This window comes from Callorhinus ursinus, unplaced genomic scaffold, assembly GCF_003265705.2.
Source record: "Callorhinus ursinus isolate GAN/ISIS: 27379988/994484 unplaced genomic scaffold, GSC_fseal_2.0 scaffold59, whole genome shotgun sequence".
NCBI classification, from domain to species: domain Eukaryota; kingdom Metazoa; phylum Chordata; class Mammalia; order Carnivora; family Otariidae; genus Callorhinus; species Callorhinus ursinus.
In genome coordinates, this window is record NW_027397121.1 from 4919031 (window position 1) to 4935037 (window position 16007).

Genomic DNA, 16007 nt, shown 5'->3' on the forward strand with positions numbered 1-16007 from the left:
GGTTTGCCTTTCTTTTTTTTCCCCCTATGTTCATCTGTTTTGTTTCTTAAAGGCATAAGCTTTAGAAAGGGGGGAAACAAACTAGCTCATATGAACAACTATACAGATTTTAGAAAAAGTGTGGAGAACTGAACATGCTGAGAGAATGGGAAAAAAATAAAGGGAGAAAGGGTCAATTCAGGGAACTCAATCCAGTGAACTTGACATTGACTCTGGAAAAATTCTCAAATGAGTTCTTAAACAGTAAGCTCTTAGAGAAAGAAGCAGTATCAGTCAGAGCCAGAATAGGTGTGACAAAATCATGCTAAGTTAAACTTATTTCCTTTTTGATGAATCTGCAGTAACCCATTTGGGTGTCAGCACAGCTTCACGTTGTCCCACTCAGTGTTTTCTCTCTCTCGTCCAGAATTCCTCATAAACTGCACATCATCTGTTCTTTGATCAGACAGTATTTAAGCACATCCTAAGTGCTGGATACTATGCTAGGCACTGAGGATACCTCAAGGAAAATCCAAACAGGGTCCCTACCCTCATAGAGTTTACTTTCTGGTGGAAGAGTACTTTGCCAATTCTGGGACTTTTCATCAGCCACCACAGCTCTCCTGTCTTTTCTAAATCACACGATGTTTTCCTGAGCTAGCAGAATCCTCAGGTTCCAGGGCCTCACTATCTGTCCCAACTCTCCTTTTGTTCTCAAGTAGAGTGGGGAGGAAACTGGGACGCAGTTTTCCTTGGCCAACAGGTGCTGTCCTCTTTTGCAATATGTCCAGAAATGCTATCATTCAGGTTCCATGCAACAGATATTAATTATCTAAATTTCAAATTTGTCCAACCCGCATTTCTGGCCTCCACTTCAGTCATTACCAGCCCCGCCCCCACCCTTAAGTTTCCCAATCTGTGCCTTTTTGCTCAACTGATTTTCTCATTCAGGAATGCCTAACATCTCTTTCTCCACCTATGGAAACCCTACACATTTCCTAAGACCCAGTTCAAAAGCTGCCTCCTCCCTGACTGAATTTAATTACTTACTTTGCTCAATAAATTCCCGCCCAATCCCCCATGCTTCACTTGTGCAGTACTATTATACTTTCATTTTCCTTTCTCAGTCAATTAATTACTTGTCTGTCTTCCCCGTAGAGTTTAACTTCTTTTAGGGAAAGGGTCTTCAAAGCTTACACCCTGTTCAGCTTTAGTACTTTACAACAGGGGTTGGCAAACTAAGGCCTGAGCCAAGAATGACTGAAATAGTTGAAAAAGATCAAAAGAATAGTATTTCATGACACGTGAAAATTACATGAAATGCAAATTTCAGGGACCATAAATAAAGCTTTATTGGAACACAACCCCTATTTTCTATTTTCCTTTTGCACTCCAGGGGCAGAACTGAAGAGCTGAGAGGGAGCTTAATGTTTACTATATGGCCCTTTACAGAAAAACTTTGCTAACCTTGCTTTACAATATGGGTTTGATGATTGAATCATTGGATCAGGACGCCCAAGTTTGGGTACACATACACTCCCAACTTGTAGTTTCTTTGTATAGTGGAGGTAATATTTTGCTTTAAGTTGTCATAAATATCAAATGAGATAATGCACTTCGAAAAGTATAAAAACATCCTACAAGACAACTATATTTATCACGTACTGAAAAGATGATAAAGTGGTAAAATGAAAAAAAAAATTTCTTTGTTCTCTCCCTTCCTTCCTTTAGAGCCTTCATATAAACGTGAAATTTTAAGAGGAAATTCAGTTAAAAGGTTTTTAAAAATTTGTTTTCATTTATTTAAGGTTTTCACTTTTAGAGTGACGATAAGGTCACAGGCTCCTTCTTTCCAGGCTTTCTTTTGTGCTGCTCCAACTTTCTTTTCTTTCTCACTTGTAATTTTCGCCGCCCGCCCTCATTTTCTTTCTATAGTATCTGAACTGACCCCCCACAAGAGCTCGGCAAAGAAACTGGGACATGACCGATTAAATCCACTTTACAGACCAGGAAACTGAGGCGGACTCCTGTTGGCTGCGGAGCACTGACTCAGCACACAGGGAACCCTCAAAGCCACGCTCCTCTCCTTTCCTTAGGGGCAAGAGCCCTGCACAGAGAACGAACCTGACCGCGCCAGGCTTCCAAGCTGGTTCTCAGCACCTCTTTAGCATTCACACCCTGCGTTCTTTCCTCCTCCCAGCCCCCGATTCTATACAGCCCCCCCTCTCCTGGCGAGCAGGTGGTAGGCTCCGCGCTCAACGCGCAGGCGCGCGCCGTCGTAGGGCGGGGGCGGGGCGGGAACTGGGGGGCGGGGTGTGCGCGGGCTTGGTTTTGGGCCGCGGCGGGAGCGGGAGTCACCGCCACTCGAGTGCGCAGGCGCCTGGCGGTTACCGGTCTCGCCATGGAGCGGAAAGGTGAGCGGTGGAGCGGCCTCCGCCACGAGGGGCAACGGCCGGCGGGGCGAGGCCCGGGTCAGCGCTGGAGCTTCGCCTACCCGCCGCAGTCCGGTCCCCGGGCGTGCGGCGGCCCCCCTCTGAGGTGGCGCCGCCCCTCACCCCCCGCCTCTGGGCTGCGGGTCCGCGCCCCTCAGCCCGGGCGTCCTTCCGCGCCGGCAGTCATCGCCCCTTGTTTCCCGCCAGGCCGGCCCGCGCCTTGGGGCCGCTGCAGGGCCTGGCGCTCGGCGAACCAAACAGACCCCCGCCCGCCGGCCCCCTGACGCGGCCCGAGCCCCCGCCGGCGCACCCCGCCTGGGCGCTGCTCTGCGCCCCGTGGGCCGCCCGCCGCCCGGCCGGCCGCTTCGCCGAAGCCGCGGCGCTCGCCCCGGAGCCGCCCCTCAGGCAGGCCCCGCGCCCGGGCCTCGCGCCCCTGCTGGGTCTCCACCCTCACCTTGGTTGCCTCCTTTCCTCCACATTCGCCCTTCATCCATCCCTCTCTCCTGCAGTGCTTGCGCTCCAGGCCCGAAAGAAAAGGACCAAGGCCAAGAAGGACAAAGCCCAAAGGAAGTGAGTCTTGTACCCCAACATCCCATTCTTTGGATTTCCTCCCGCACCTCCTCCTCTCTGGTTTCACCTCTTGAACGTGCGCGGGGTTTGGGCACCGCGCGGCCCCGGCCACATGGCCTCGGAGTGGCCTTGGAGGGTCGCGCTCAGTGAAGCATGTGGGACGGAGCCGATGTTGCTGAGGGTCGGGCCTGGGTCTTAGCAGCCCCGGGCCTGCTGGAAAGGGCTGTTGGCGGAGGCCCAGCGCCCGTCCGGTACATTAGCTCCCCAACTCCGGAGAGGAGGCACCCCTCCCCGAGTCTGGGCCTCCGGGCGGAGCTGGTAGATCATTATCAGTTTGTGGACTGTGGTCTCTTCCATACCTGCTTCCCCGAGTCTTAACTGGACTCCTACGTCTGCACGGTAGGCCGTCAGGGAGTTCTTAAATGAATTTTCCGCAGTTTGGTCTGCCAGCCCACACGCTCCCGTTTATAAAGGAGGGCTCGGAGCTTTCCCCGGGGTTAGTCAACTTCCTGAGCCTGCCCTGCAGTGTGCGGGCGGACCGCGGTGTATACAGCCGGCTTCTGTTGCTGCTGCTCTTCTCTGGAAACCTCGAGTCCTCGCGCTCAGTGCAGATACCTTCTGGAGTGGGCCTCACGGTAGTGACGGCAGAGTTCTTTAGCCCCCACCGTTGGCGATTCTGGTTTGGTGTGTTAAGTGCCACATGTCCGGTTTTATCAGCAGGATGCATAACCGGGGTTTAGCGCTACTGTGGGAAACACAAAAGTTGGTCACATCTTAGAAACGCCCAGTAGAGGGCTTCTGCCAGTGAGGCTTAGTCTAAAGAACTTTTAGCTCCGGCTAACGTTTAATTGCACAGTGTCTTGGAAGTTGTCTTTTAGTCAGTTTGTATGGAGAAAAATAAATGCATTATTTTCTTGACACTTTTCCATTTACTTGATGTTATGTGGAGTTGCGTGCAGCTTCATTCTTCTTAGGCTGATACAACGAGCATTTCTGAGGTTTTCTTAGGTTACCTTTCTGAATGATATTACCAGATGTGGTGCGTCTGTGTCGTTTTTGGTGGCTGTCTAATGTTTGAGAAGAGCACATAATGACTTCTACCAATAGAGCTAAAGTGGTAGGTGACCTCACCTCTTGCTCCATTTCCATCAGCTGTCTTATGAAATTTTTTATTTTGTAAAGTGCTTGGTAACCTACCCATTTAAATGTGAGTTTATCTACGTGGTTTGTGTGTGTGTTTGCCTCTTGATTATCCATGTATGGATTATTTCAAAACCAGTTTTTAATCCCAGATTGGCTTAACGGAAACAGCCGAGGAGCTAACCTGGGTCTTGTCTGCAGTGGGAATTTAAATGTTACTCTTTTTTTTGTATGTGCCTTAGTTTTGTTATTCCCCGTGGGGCTGATAGGAATGTGTTATAAAACGTTATCTTTTCTGCTGATGTAGGGAGATGGTAATTTAATTATTTACTGTATTCTGTCCTGGTCTCTTCACATGGAAATTAATTTTGTATCAACCTGAATAGCCTATAATTCGGGAAGAAAATATACATAGGTGATCTTATTTAGTTTTAAGTAGACTCCACACCCTGCGTGGGGCTTGAACTCACCGCCCTGAGATCAAGAGTCGCATGCTCTACCGACTGAGCCAGCCGGGCACCCCCGATCATATATTTTTATTTTTTTAAAAAATTTGTTTATTTTTAAAGGTTTTATTTATTTACTTATTTGACAGAGCACAAGCAGGGGGAGCAGGAGAGGGGAGAAGCAGGCTCCTCTCCAAGCAGGGAGCCTGATGCGGGGCTTGATCCCAGGACCCTGGGATCATTACCTGAGCCGAAGGCAGTCGCTTAACCAACTGAGCCACCCAGGCACCCTGGATCATATATTTTTAGCACTAGATATTCATTACTTTGGATTATCTGTTTCGACCATGTGCTTTATTTCTAAGGTGGAATATATGTGCTTTGGATTATTTGTTACTCCTTCGCTCACTGCTGGATAATTTGTGTTCATTATTTACATGCTTGCACAAAAGCAAATGAATAGCACAAGACAATCTAGCAGTTATTTTACTATTTGATCTTGTGCAACTTTAACTCTTGAACTTTTATATAAATGAGCCACCCTCATTTACGTGTGGTTTCAGAGGTGCTTTATTTTTGTTTTTGTCTTCAGTTAATAGTTTTTCTGGACAATTTTACCTTTGTTTTGTTTTGTTTTGTTTTGTTTTGTTTCTCCAGACTCCTTTTAAGTAGCTGAAATGTTTAATTAACTTGGTTAGAGTACTGTGTGAGAAGTTCAAGCCCCACCTGACTCAGGTAACTTGACTCTACTCCATGACTCCTGACTGCACTCCTGATTTCCAGTCTTTTTGCAAAGGCACGCTGCTAGTTACCAGACTAGTCAGGGAGAAGGTCTGAGGAAGAAGCATGCCATAAAATTTGGTCTTCGGAGTGAGTCAAATCTGGTTTGAATTGTGATTTTGCCACTTTTAGCAACCTGACCTTGGATAATTTAGTTAAGGAAATGTTACTATATATTGTTATGACTAGTAGCTTAGTCATGATGAAAACTGATTAAGAAGTTACAAAAATTAACCATTTAAATGAAAAATTTTGGAAACTTTTGGAAGTACAGCCATAACCTTTGCATCTTAGTAATTTAGTCATGGTATAGTAGAGGTGGAAAGGATTTCAGTCCCCTAATTTTGTAGATCTTAAAATTAGAATCTACATACATGAAATATGTCCATGAAGCTGGAGCTGGTTGTAGCAGGGTCAAAACTGGGATCCAGGGCTCCTGCCTTCCAGCTCAGTGCTCTCTAATATTTGTTTCCTTTGGGTTCTTTTGCTGTGCTGAAAGATTTGACTTTGGGGATTTTTAATTGTCTTATTTGAAGAATTTTGTCTCCATTTCACTTTTTCAGACACTGTACTCTTATTTACTAACATTAACTAGTGGATGATAATCTCTGTTTTACTTTACAGATAAAGAAATTGAGATTTTCCAGATTACTCCCATAGAAAATTATAAAGCTCTAGGATTCAACCCCGGGTATGATAGACCCCAAAGCCCTCGGTACTAACCATTGCTGTCACCCAAATGACAGTTCTTCTGATGTGTCTGAGGACAAACAAGGTAGAAACTGAGCAAACTAGGGCTTCTGCTAAGGTACCTCAGGATGCCTGGGTTAAAATTTAAGTACCCTTTCATGGCCCACTGGCTGTATCTCTAAAAGGGCACAAATCTCTTTCTTTCGTCATTCAGTTTTCAGTATATATATCAATAGGTGTGTGCCTTTATGTTTGTCATAAGCTTTTATAATTTAACACTATGTTTGCTTTTGACATTATTTCTATGGAACATGATTCCAGAATGGATTTCATATCTAATAATTTTGTTACTTAGCTTAGGAAGTTAGTTGGGACAGTAATTTTTACTTTCTTTGAAGTTAAAGAACTTTATAAATTTGGTAGTAAAATTATTTGCACTGGAAAAGTGATTTTGCTCATTTTAGCACTCCCTGATCTATGGAGTTAAAGGAAAGATGGCTTTATTTCCTAATTTTTCAAAAAAAATGTTATATTGAAAGTTTAGAAGAAAAGATAGTTGAAAATTTCTAACATTTTTATCCAGTAGAGAGTAGAGTACATAAACTTGAATTTTTTAATTAAATGATATTGGATGCTTTTTACAGTTAACAGTGTACCTTGGAAATTGATTCTGTATCAGTTCCTTATAGTATAGCCTTACAATTTTTTTAGTATGCCTTTTTCACTAAGGCTTAGAAATGGTTCCGTAGCAGGGCACCTGAGTGGCTTAGCTGCTTAAGCAATCCCACTCTTGATCTCAGCTCAGGTCTTGCAGGTCTTGATCTCAGGGTCATGAGTTCAAGCCCCGCATTGGGCTCCACACTGGGCATGGGACCTACTTAAAAAAAAGAAGAAGAAGAAATGGTTCCGTATCAGGACACAGTGAGTAGCTTCATCTAGCATTCCATCATTCCATTAATTGGATGTATCATAATTAATATTTTAGTTCCTATTAAGCATATCTATATATACATCCAAAAATGGAATCATTGGGTATATACTTTTCCCCAGCTAACATTATCATGCATGTTTTTCATAGCATTAAATATTCCATATCCTTTTCAATATTGAGTGTATGTTGTTTACAGTTTTTCACAATTCACAACTAAGATGAATAAGCTTTTGGATAACCATTGCTCACATCAGTGATTATTTACTTAGGATAAATTCTTAGAAGTGATATTACTGGTATGTACATTTTAAAGGTTTTTAAATTTGGGGCACCTGGGTGGCTCAGTCATTAAGTGTCTGCCTTTGGCTCAGGTCATAATCCTGGGGTCCTGGGATCGAGCCCCACATCAGGCTCCCTGCTCAGTGGGGAGTCTGCTTCTCCCTCTCCCTCTGACCCTCCCCCCCCATTCGTGCACGCACTTGCTCGCTCTCAAATGAATAAATAAAAATAAATAAAGGTTTTTACATTCATGTCGTCAACAAAGTTTTCTACAGAGACATTAACTAGTTTAATTAGGAATTAACTAGTTGCATTTTCCTATTCATTAAACAGATAATTTTTGAACACCTTTCATATCCCAGCAGTTTTCCATCCTGTGATACATCAGTGAAAGAAAAACATCTTTGTCCTTGGGAACTTTATTTTCAGGGGTGTGGGGGGCAGAGAATAAGCACATAATAAGTACATTATGTGGTGTGTTGGGCAATAAGTTGGAAAAATAGAGGAAGATAAGGGGAATTGAGAAGTGGGGATGGGGGTGCAGTTTTAAATAGGGTGAAGCCATATTGAGAAAGTAACACTTGAAGGAGGGGAATGATGGAGGACTGCTCCAGTCACAGTGTTGGAAGTGGGAATATTCTTGCACATCCTGCTTGGCCACCAGAACGGGCAGTGTTACTTTAAAACCTTCCCAAATTTGGTAATCTATAATTTTAATTTTTTTGTGTTAATCTATGATCTATATACCTATAGATAGGTAATCTATAATTTTAATTTCTTTTGTTACCAATAAGGTCAGCCATTTGTGGGATGTATTTATTGGCCTGCTCCTGGATTTTACCCATTTTTATATTGGATTGTTGATCATTTTTGTGATATTAAGAGCTATTAAGAATATACCTTTGTCATGTGGCAGATTTATATTTCCCAAGCCTTTCTCATTTCATTTATAATATGTTTTTGATGAATTGGTTTTTCTTAAATGTGGCAAATCTGTCTTTTCCTTTGCTTTTTATCTTTGAAATTTTCAATGTCAATTGTCATCTTTAAAAAAGTTTTATATTTGTGATTCCATTAAAGTGTGTTGTTGCACAATTGCATTTCTAGAATTAGGGTTGTCAGAAATACTTTCTTGTCCTCTTTTCTTCCTTGGTAAATTTATATTATGTTAGTAAATTTTGTTTACATGTCTTTCTGCTACAGTGAGGCCCAGAGGCTTGCCACATTACTATGTTCTTCTAGATTACTTGAAACCAGCAACTTATAGAAGTGCTGAAGTGGTGGTAGGTACTTAGGAACTCCTTTATCAAAAATGAAGAAAAGACAGGCTGGTCAACTAGATTCAGGTTTTACTATATTTTTACACCTGGCGAGGTAACTGTGGCAATCTTTCTCCCCCCCATCTTAGGGAGACTTTTTGCTCCATGCTTCCCAGATCTTCTCTGTCACTAATGCTAGTTTAGGGGCTAATTTTATTCTTATATTGGTTAACACATTTTAATGCTTCTTTCACTGTAACTGAATTAATTCCAAGCAAGTAAGAAAATTCAGATAGCCAAGAGGTTTTTTTGAATTCTTCGTTTCCAGTACAATGCAAATAATGATTTAGTTAAGGAGAGATAGATAACTAGATGTATTTAAAATCTTGCAGTTTTTTTCATTGAAGTTGAGACACTATCAGCTTTAAATTACACCATTATGTAGAGAAAATAACTACCCATTAAACTGATACACCATTTGTTTAAGATAAGTCTTGAGTTCAGAGATGGAATGGTGGGAAACCTTTTTGTGTTTGAATTTGTGAAATGCAGTAATTCCAGTGATGTGTGGAATTGGCAGCATTTTGTCTTTTTAAGCGTTATTGTGGAAAATTTCAAATATATACAAAAGAGAAAATGGCAAAATAAACTTGTGTATCCATCTCAACTTCAACAATTATCAACTGTGGCTAATGTTTCATCTTTATTTCCTGCTTCTACTCCCCTCCATCTTTTTTTAAAGATCATATCATTATGTAAGAAATGGACTCTTAATTTTCTAAACATAGCTATAGTACTATTATCATTTGAACCAAGACCTTATTATCAAATATCCAATCAGGGTTCAAGTTTCCCTGCTAATTTTAAGTTTGTTTGAATTAGGATTCATAAGGTCATTATATGGCTAGTGTTTGAAAAGTCTCTCTGGTCTTTTTTTTTAAGATTTATTTATTTGTTTATTTGACAGAGAGGGACACAGCGAGAGAGGGTACACAAGCACAGGGGGTGGAAGAGGGAGAAGCAGGCCTCCCGCGGAGCAGGGAGCCTGATGTGGGGCTCGATCCCAGGACCCTGGGATCATGACCCGAGCCGAAGGCAGACGCTTAACGACTGAGCCACCCAGGCGCCCCTCTGGTCTTTTTATCTGTAGGTTCTTCATGGGTTTTTTTTCCCTGCAAATTTGTTTTTGCTAGACTGCTTCATAGGTGGTAGTGTATACTTCTACCAGGAGACACCTACTGTTGAGTTAAGTTTTTGTGATGTTAGCGGCCACTGATCATTGCCTAGATCCATTTTATTTAGGGTTGCAAAGTGGTAATATTCTGTTCTTTAATTTATTAATTGTTCTATAAAGAGAAACTTTACCTCATCTCTTTGGTTGCCCAGAGAGACACTTCATATATGTAAGACACAGAATAAATACTTTCCAGTTTTCATATAATGAATTAGATTCCTAGCATCCTCCAAAATGACCAGTAAAGATTTATTTTAATATAAACTCACAGATTTAAACATATTTGTGTTTCAATCCTTTGTAGTTGGGTTTTTTTTCCCATAGTACAGCTTTATGGAGGTATTGTTTACCATGAAATTTGCCTGTTTAATGTGTATAATTCAGTGGTTTTTAGTATGCTCACAGAGTTGTGCCACCATCACCATGATCTAATAAGTTTGAAACATTTTCATCACCCCCAGTAGAAACCCTGTACCCATTAGCAGTCACTCCTCCTAACCCCCCAACAGTACCCCACCTCTAATCCTAGGCAATGACTAATCCACTTTTTTGTCTATCTGGACATTTCATATAATGGAATCATACAGTAAGTGGTCTTTTGTGACCGGCTCTTTACCTTAGCATAATGTTTTCAATATTCATGCATTTTGTAGCATGTATAGTTTTTGTTTGTTTGTTTGTTTTAGATTTTATTTATTTATTTGACAGAGGGAGCACAAGTAGGCAGAGAGGCAGGCAGCGAGCGAGGGAGAAGCAGGCTCTCCACTGAGCAGGGAGCCTGATGTGGGGCTTGATCCCAGGACCCTGCCAAAGGCAGCCACTCAACCGACTGAGCCACCCAGGCACCCTGTATAGTTATTTTTATTGATTGCTCCATCTTTGGCCAGTTGGAGTCCCTTCACAGTGGCCTGGCCCCAAAGTCCATTTGACTTAATCTGAGGCATCTTTTATAGCTTTTTGCTATCTGGTACGACAGTTTGTCCAGACTTACCTTGTGCATTTTCTGCCCAGATCAGGAAATAAGCCTCTCTCTAAGAAGCTTTTTAGTGGGAAATGGCATTTCAGGATCACAGTCTAGGCACTTAAAGTGCTTATTCCTGCTGAGTTAGTCATTGTTTCTAGGCCTTGTCTGTGATTGGAGCTAGGCAGTAAGTTGTGTTTTTCCTTTTTAAAAAAATCATGAGTTCATGTTACACTTAAAAATCAAATTGGCGCCTGGGTGGCACAGTTGTTAAGCGTCTGCCTTCGGCTCAGGTCATGATCCCAGGGTCCTGGGATCAAGCCCCTCGTCGGGCTCCCTGCTCTGCAGGAAGCCTGCTTCTCCCTCTGCCCACTCTCCCTGCTTGTGTTCCCTCTCTGGCTGTCTTTCTATCAAATAAATAAAATCTTTAAAAAAAAAAAAAAAGATCAAATGGGCAACCCTGTCGGAACCCCTCTGACTCTTGAGAGCTTTTTCTGTATCTTCACTTAATAAACTTCCATCACTGGGCGCCTGGGTGGCTCAGTTGGTTAAGCGACTGCCTTCAGCTCAGGTCATGATCCTGGAGTCCCAGGATCGAGTCCCACATTGGGCTCCCTGCTCAGCAGGGAGTCTGCTTCTCCCTCTCACCCTCCCCCCTCTCATGTGCTCTCTCTCTCAAATAAATAAATAAAATCTTCAAAAAATAAATAAATAAACTTCCATCGCCTTACTCACAAAAAAAAGGGGGGAAAAATCAAATGACTCAGGGACTTTTTCTTAACTTGATTTTTCATCTCCCATCTCCTGTCTCCCATACTGGAAACCCCTTATTCTCAACAGTACCAGCATGATTACTTGTTTTCCTTTTCCCACAGTATAAATACAAAATAGCCTCAGAATGACAATGCGAACACTACCACCAACATATGATTATCAAAGAAAGCTAATGATTTTTTTTTTTTGTTTTTAAACCTTAGGATATATTTCCCTAGGGATGTAGAGTCAAAATTACTGAGTTTTGAAGTTACTTGGGCCAGTTTCTTGCTCTGTAATTATGTTACCCCCTGGTTAGCACAGAGTCAGTTGTCATTTTGCTTTCATTTTACATCATCTTTGGCATTTTTTAAGATTCCAAATCTTACAGAATTTGGGTCACCTGTGTTTTTAATTTAAAGTGAATATTGTATGTAATTTGTGATTGTGTTGGTTTGTTTTTAGAATGTGGCTTATAAAGCATCCTCTGAGTAAGCCAAAAGGGAATAGTGATTATTAGAATGTGTGCAGTGGGCCTCCTCCTTTGTATCTGAAGAAGAAAGACTTCTTAGCTCTCCCTCATTGTCCTGTGAGATGAGTCCAGTGTAATCAGATCTTCACATTTTTCAAGAGACCCTGGAAATCTTTGTTTTCCTGTAATTCTCCAGGTTATTTGGTGTTCACAACTATTTTGATTTTTTTTTTCTTTTTCAACCATTGTAAACAAAAGTTTAGGGGCAGGATTTGGCTTATGGTCTGCAGTTTGTAATCTCATCTCTGCCATCGATTTTGAACAGGGTGTGGGTTAGGCATTAATAGCCTAATTAATTGGCTTAATACTATCTCAAGTACCCTTTCCTAAAGTTACAGTAAAAACAGTTGTGGCAAAGCCCTGTGGTTCTGTGTACCTCTTACTGGAGAATTAACTTTGGGAATTTGGAAAAAAACATGAGATCAGCTATGAAGACTGGCGTATCCGGGTTTTCAACTCTTTTGACAAAGAATGATTTCAGAAAGTTATCAGAAGCCACAAAATAAGTTAAATATACTTTTTCATTTTCAGAGAAGTATAGTAGTACTGGATGCAAAAGTCAGTTGGCAGGAGCTAGATAAATAAAAATCATGTTCATTTGTACCATGACAAACTTTCAGTTGTATAGATGGAAGATTAAAGTCGGGGGTAATTTGTTGCTATTGGGTAATAAGTTTATTGGTGGCTTAAATGCCTTGGACAATATGGGTAGCTATTTTAGGATAGCTTATCAAGAAGTTTGAGAACCTTTAACACACACTTTTATTTTTTAAAAGATTTTGGTTTTTTTTAAAGTAATCTCTGCACCTAGCGTGTGGCTCAGACTTACAACCCTGAGATCAAGGGTTGCACGCCCAACCGACTGAGCCAGCCAGATGCCCCTTAAATACCTATTTTAACTACCATATAAGAATTGTCAGCAGTAGTGATGAACAAACATCAATGCCATGAAGTTTGAATCACATTGATGACCTTTGTATATTTGATTTACTCAAATCCTAAATTCTTTGTTCTGAGTGGCTAGGCATTTTTAAAAAAGGCTGCCAGTACTTTTGGGGGTGATTTTGTGAACTTTTGTTTCCTGAAATACCAACGTAGTCTTATTTTGTAACTGATTATAAATGTAACTTATGGCAACTGTATCTTCTCATTGACTTTGTTTTTAATTATGGTGCTGCTCCAGTTTGTGAATGTTCTTGAATGTCCTTTTAACCAAGGAGTTTGATCAAAGATGTCAGGTTCTTTTTACACATGAGCTTGGTTGGTGGCAAGCTTTCTTGATACTCCTTTTTTCTTCTACAGCTCTGTATGCCTTTGAGAATAGATTTAACAGAAACTGTACTTTGCATTTTTCTTTGCTAATAGTAACAATATAATGTAATTAAATTAGTTAACTTGTGCTCATGTTTCTAGGTGGAAGGTTAAGGTATATGCTTATATGCTGTTTACCAAAAAGAGCTTGTCCTTCTTAATCACAGAGCCCCAGGTTCCTGCTTTTCTCCAGCACCATTGCTGGGTGAACTTGGACAATGTCATTTGACTTCCCTGAGTCTGACTTGGCTTATCTGTAGATGGTGAGATCCTGAGGGTGAATTTGCATGTGAGTGCCTAGCCTAGCTTAGTGTTAAGCTAGAGTAAAGTACTGGTTACTCCCTTCTTCATGCTTTCTTCCTTACCTTTGATGGGTTTACCTTTGACTTTTATGTGACATTTCTTATTATTATTCATGTATCAAACTAATTAATGGTTTTAACTTACCTGTTGGTGTTTCCTCTATATGAATCTGTATATGTAAAGTCTGATTTGGCATATAATTGCCTGAAGGTAAGGGATAATTTACATTTAATTAACACCTGATAAATTTAGGCGCTCACACTTTTCTTTTGATGGTGCCAAACCCTAGCTCCAGTTTAGGATTACTGAGTTGAGATTACTACTTGAGTATGTCTCAGAAGTTAAGTTTAGCTTGTCAGTTTGCAAAAGAAAGAAATACCTGTCTGGAAAAATATATATGGAAAAGTAGTGGGAGAATTTGAGTACTTCCTGAGCTCTACTGTGTGTAGGTGCTGGAACTTAAAATAGTATCTTACTAAATTTTTGCATCAGATCAGGTGACTTCAGAAGAGATGCAAAGATGATTTCAAGCATAGTCAGCTCTTCTTCCCCTCAAGGGGCTTATGATCTTTTAAGGGAGATGAGTATACAGATGTGATTTTCTCTTTATCTGTATTAGTTTCCTAGGGTTACTGTAATAAAGCACCACAAACTGGGTGGCTTAACCCACAGAAATTTATTGTCTCACAGTTCTGGGGGCTGCAAGTCTGGAATCAAGGTATCAGCAGGGTTGGTTCCTTCTGAGGGCTGAGAGGAAAGACTCCGGTTCAGGCCTCTGCCCTTGTCTGGAACATGGCCATCTTCTCCCTCTGTCTGCAGCATCTCCCCTCTGTGTGTGTGTCTCAGTTTGTGTCCAGATTTTCCCCTTTTATAAGGACACTAGTAATTGGGTTAGGCTTCATCCCAATGACCTCATCTTAACTTGTTCACCTCTATAAAGATCCTGTCTCCAAATAAAGTCACTTTCTGAGATACTGGAGGCTAGGACTCCAGTGTATCTTTTGGCGGGGGCAGGGCGGGGGGGGCGATACAGTTCAACCCGTAACACAGTCTCTAGACTCTGCATTAGGAGATCCTACAATTCTTTGTTCCCCACAGTCAAAAGAAATGAAGACTTCAGTTTACAAGTATGTACCCTAGAGTTGCTAGGGTGCTTTATCTAAGTCAGCTTTTAGTTTATCTTTTGAAGCCAGAGCTAAGTCATTTCTAAGACCCAAAACCCATCATCTTCAAATCAGTTCTTCCTCCTGGATTTCAGTTTTATTTTGAATCATTCCAGATTAAACTCCAGCATCTCTCACCTCTTTACTCAAATGTCACAGCCCTATTTAAAATAACATCAGTATGGGGCGTCTGGGTGGCTCAGTCATTAGGCGTCTGCCTTCGGCTCAGGTCATGATCCCAGGGTCCTGGGATCGAGCCCCGCATCGGGCTCCCTGCTCAGCGGGAAGCCTGCTTCTGCCTCTCCCACTCCCCCTGCTTGGGTTCCCTCTCTCACTGTGTCTCTCTCTGTCAGATAAATAAATAAAATCTTTAAAAAATAAAATAAAATAACATCAGTGTACTCTGTCCCCTTACCTTAATTTTTCTTCATAGCCCTTCTAGTAGCCTGACATTATAGAACTTGTATCTCCTTGAGAGACATTGAGGTAGGACTTTGATGGGACTTTGCTGGGACTTTGCTGTCCCAGCTTTAGCTATTCACTGGCAAGAACTCAAGAACCAGATAGATTCAGATTATTTAGGGCTATTTTTTGTAACCTCATGCTCAAATGTAAACATCATGAAGACCCTAGACTTTTTTTGTTGTTGTTCCTGGCTGTATTTCCTTGGTGCCTAGAAAAGTGCCTGACACAAATACTTAGTAAAAATTAATTGACTAATGAACAGATAATTGCTTATTCCTTTTCCCTTCTTTCCTACATGCAGTGCTACAATTTATGTATCAGGCCCTGTACTAAGCATAGGATAAGCATAATCTCTATAAGGTAGATTTTTTTGCTGTCCTTTTTTTATATACTGGGCAGCAGAAGGACGAAGAGCTTCCTGAACTAGCAGTTTATCTAAAATCATGGAGCTCTGGTAAACTATAGAGCCAGGATCAAACCTAAGTCTCATGGCATCAGAGGCCTTGCTTGTAACTGCTACCTTTGCAGTGTCTCCTGTATCTTTGCTTTCTACTCCTGCTACCTTTTACCACCTTCTTGACAAAGGAATTTTTCTAAAGCGCTATTTTTATAGGGTTACTTTGCTGCTTACATGTCTTGATGACTTCCACATAAAATAATTCAGTGCTTGACGTTTAAGGCTCTTCACAGTCTCCTTCAGTTTGCGGACTGGTTCGGGGTGAGGGAGGTGTCATGGACAATCAGAGGATGGTGAGCAATAGCTAGGGATGAAAGAGAAG

General features: G+C 41.6%; 1 protein-coding gene and 1 long non-coding RNA gene across 2 annotated transcripts in view; one reads left to right on the forward strand and one right to left on the reverse strand.

Annotated features, from left to right (window-relative positions):
* The window catches only part of LOC141371188 (uncharacterized), a 47465-nt gene extending 43772 nt beyond the window's left edge, over window positions 1-3693 (reverse strand). The window contains exon 1 of the long non-coding RNA XR_012375943.1: window positions 3341-3693. This is a non-coding gene — a long non-coding RNA (uncharacterized lncRNA). The remainder of the gene's footprint in view (window positions 1-3340) is intronic.
* The window catches only part of SRPK1 (SRSF protein kinase 1), a 79979-nt gene continuing 66337 nt past the window's right edge, over window positions 2366-16007 (forward strand). Inside the window, 2 exon segments of the mRNA XM_025862360.2 lie at window positions 2366-2456; window positions 2459-2981. Coding sequence (XP_025718145.1) covers window positions 2381-2456; window positions 2459-2981 — 599 coding nt within the window. The 5' untranslated portion in view covers window positions 2366-2380.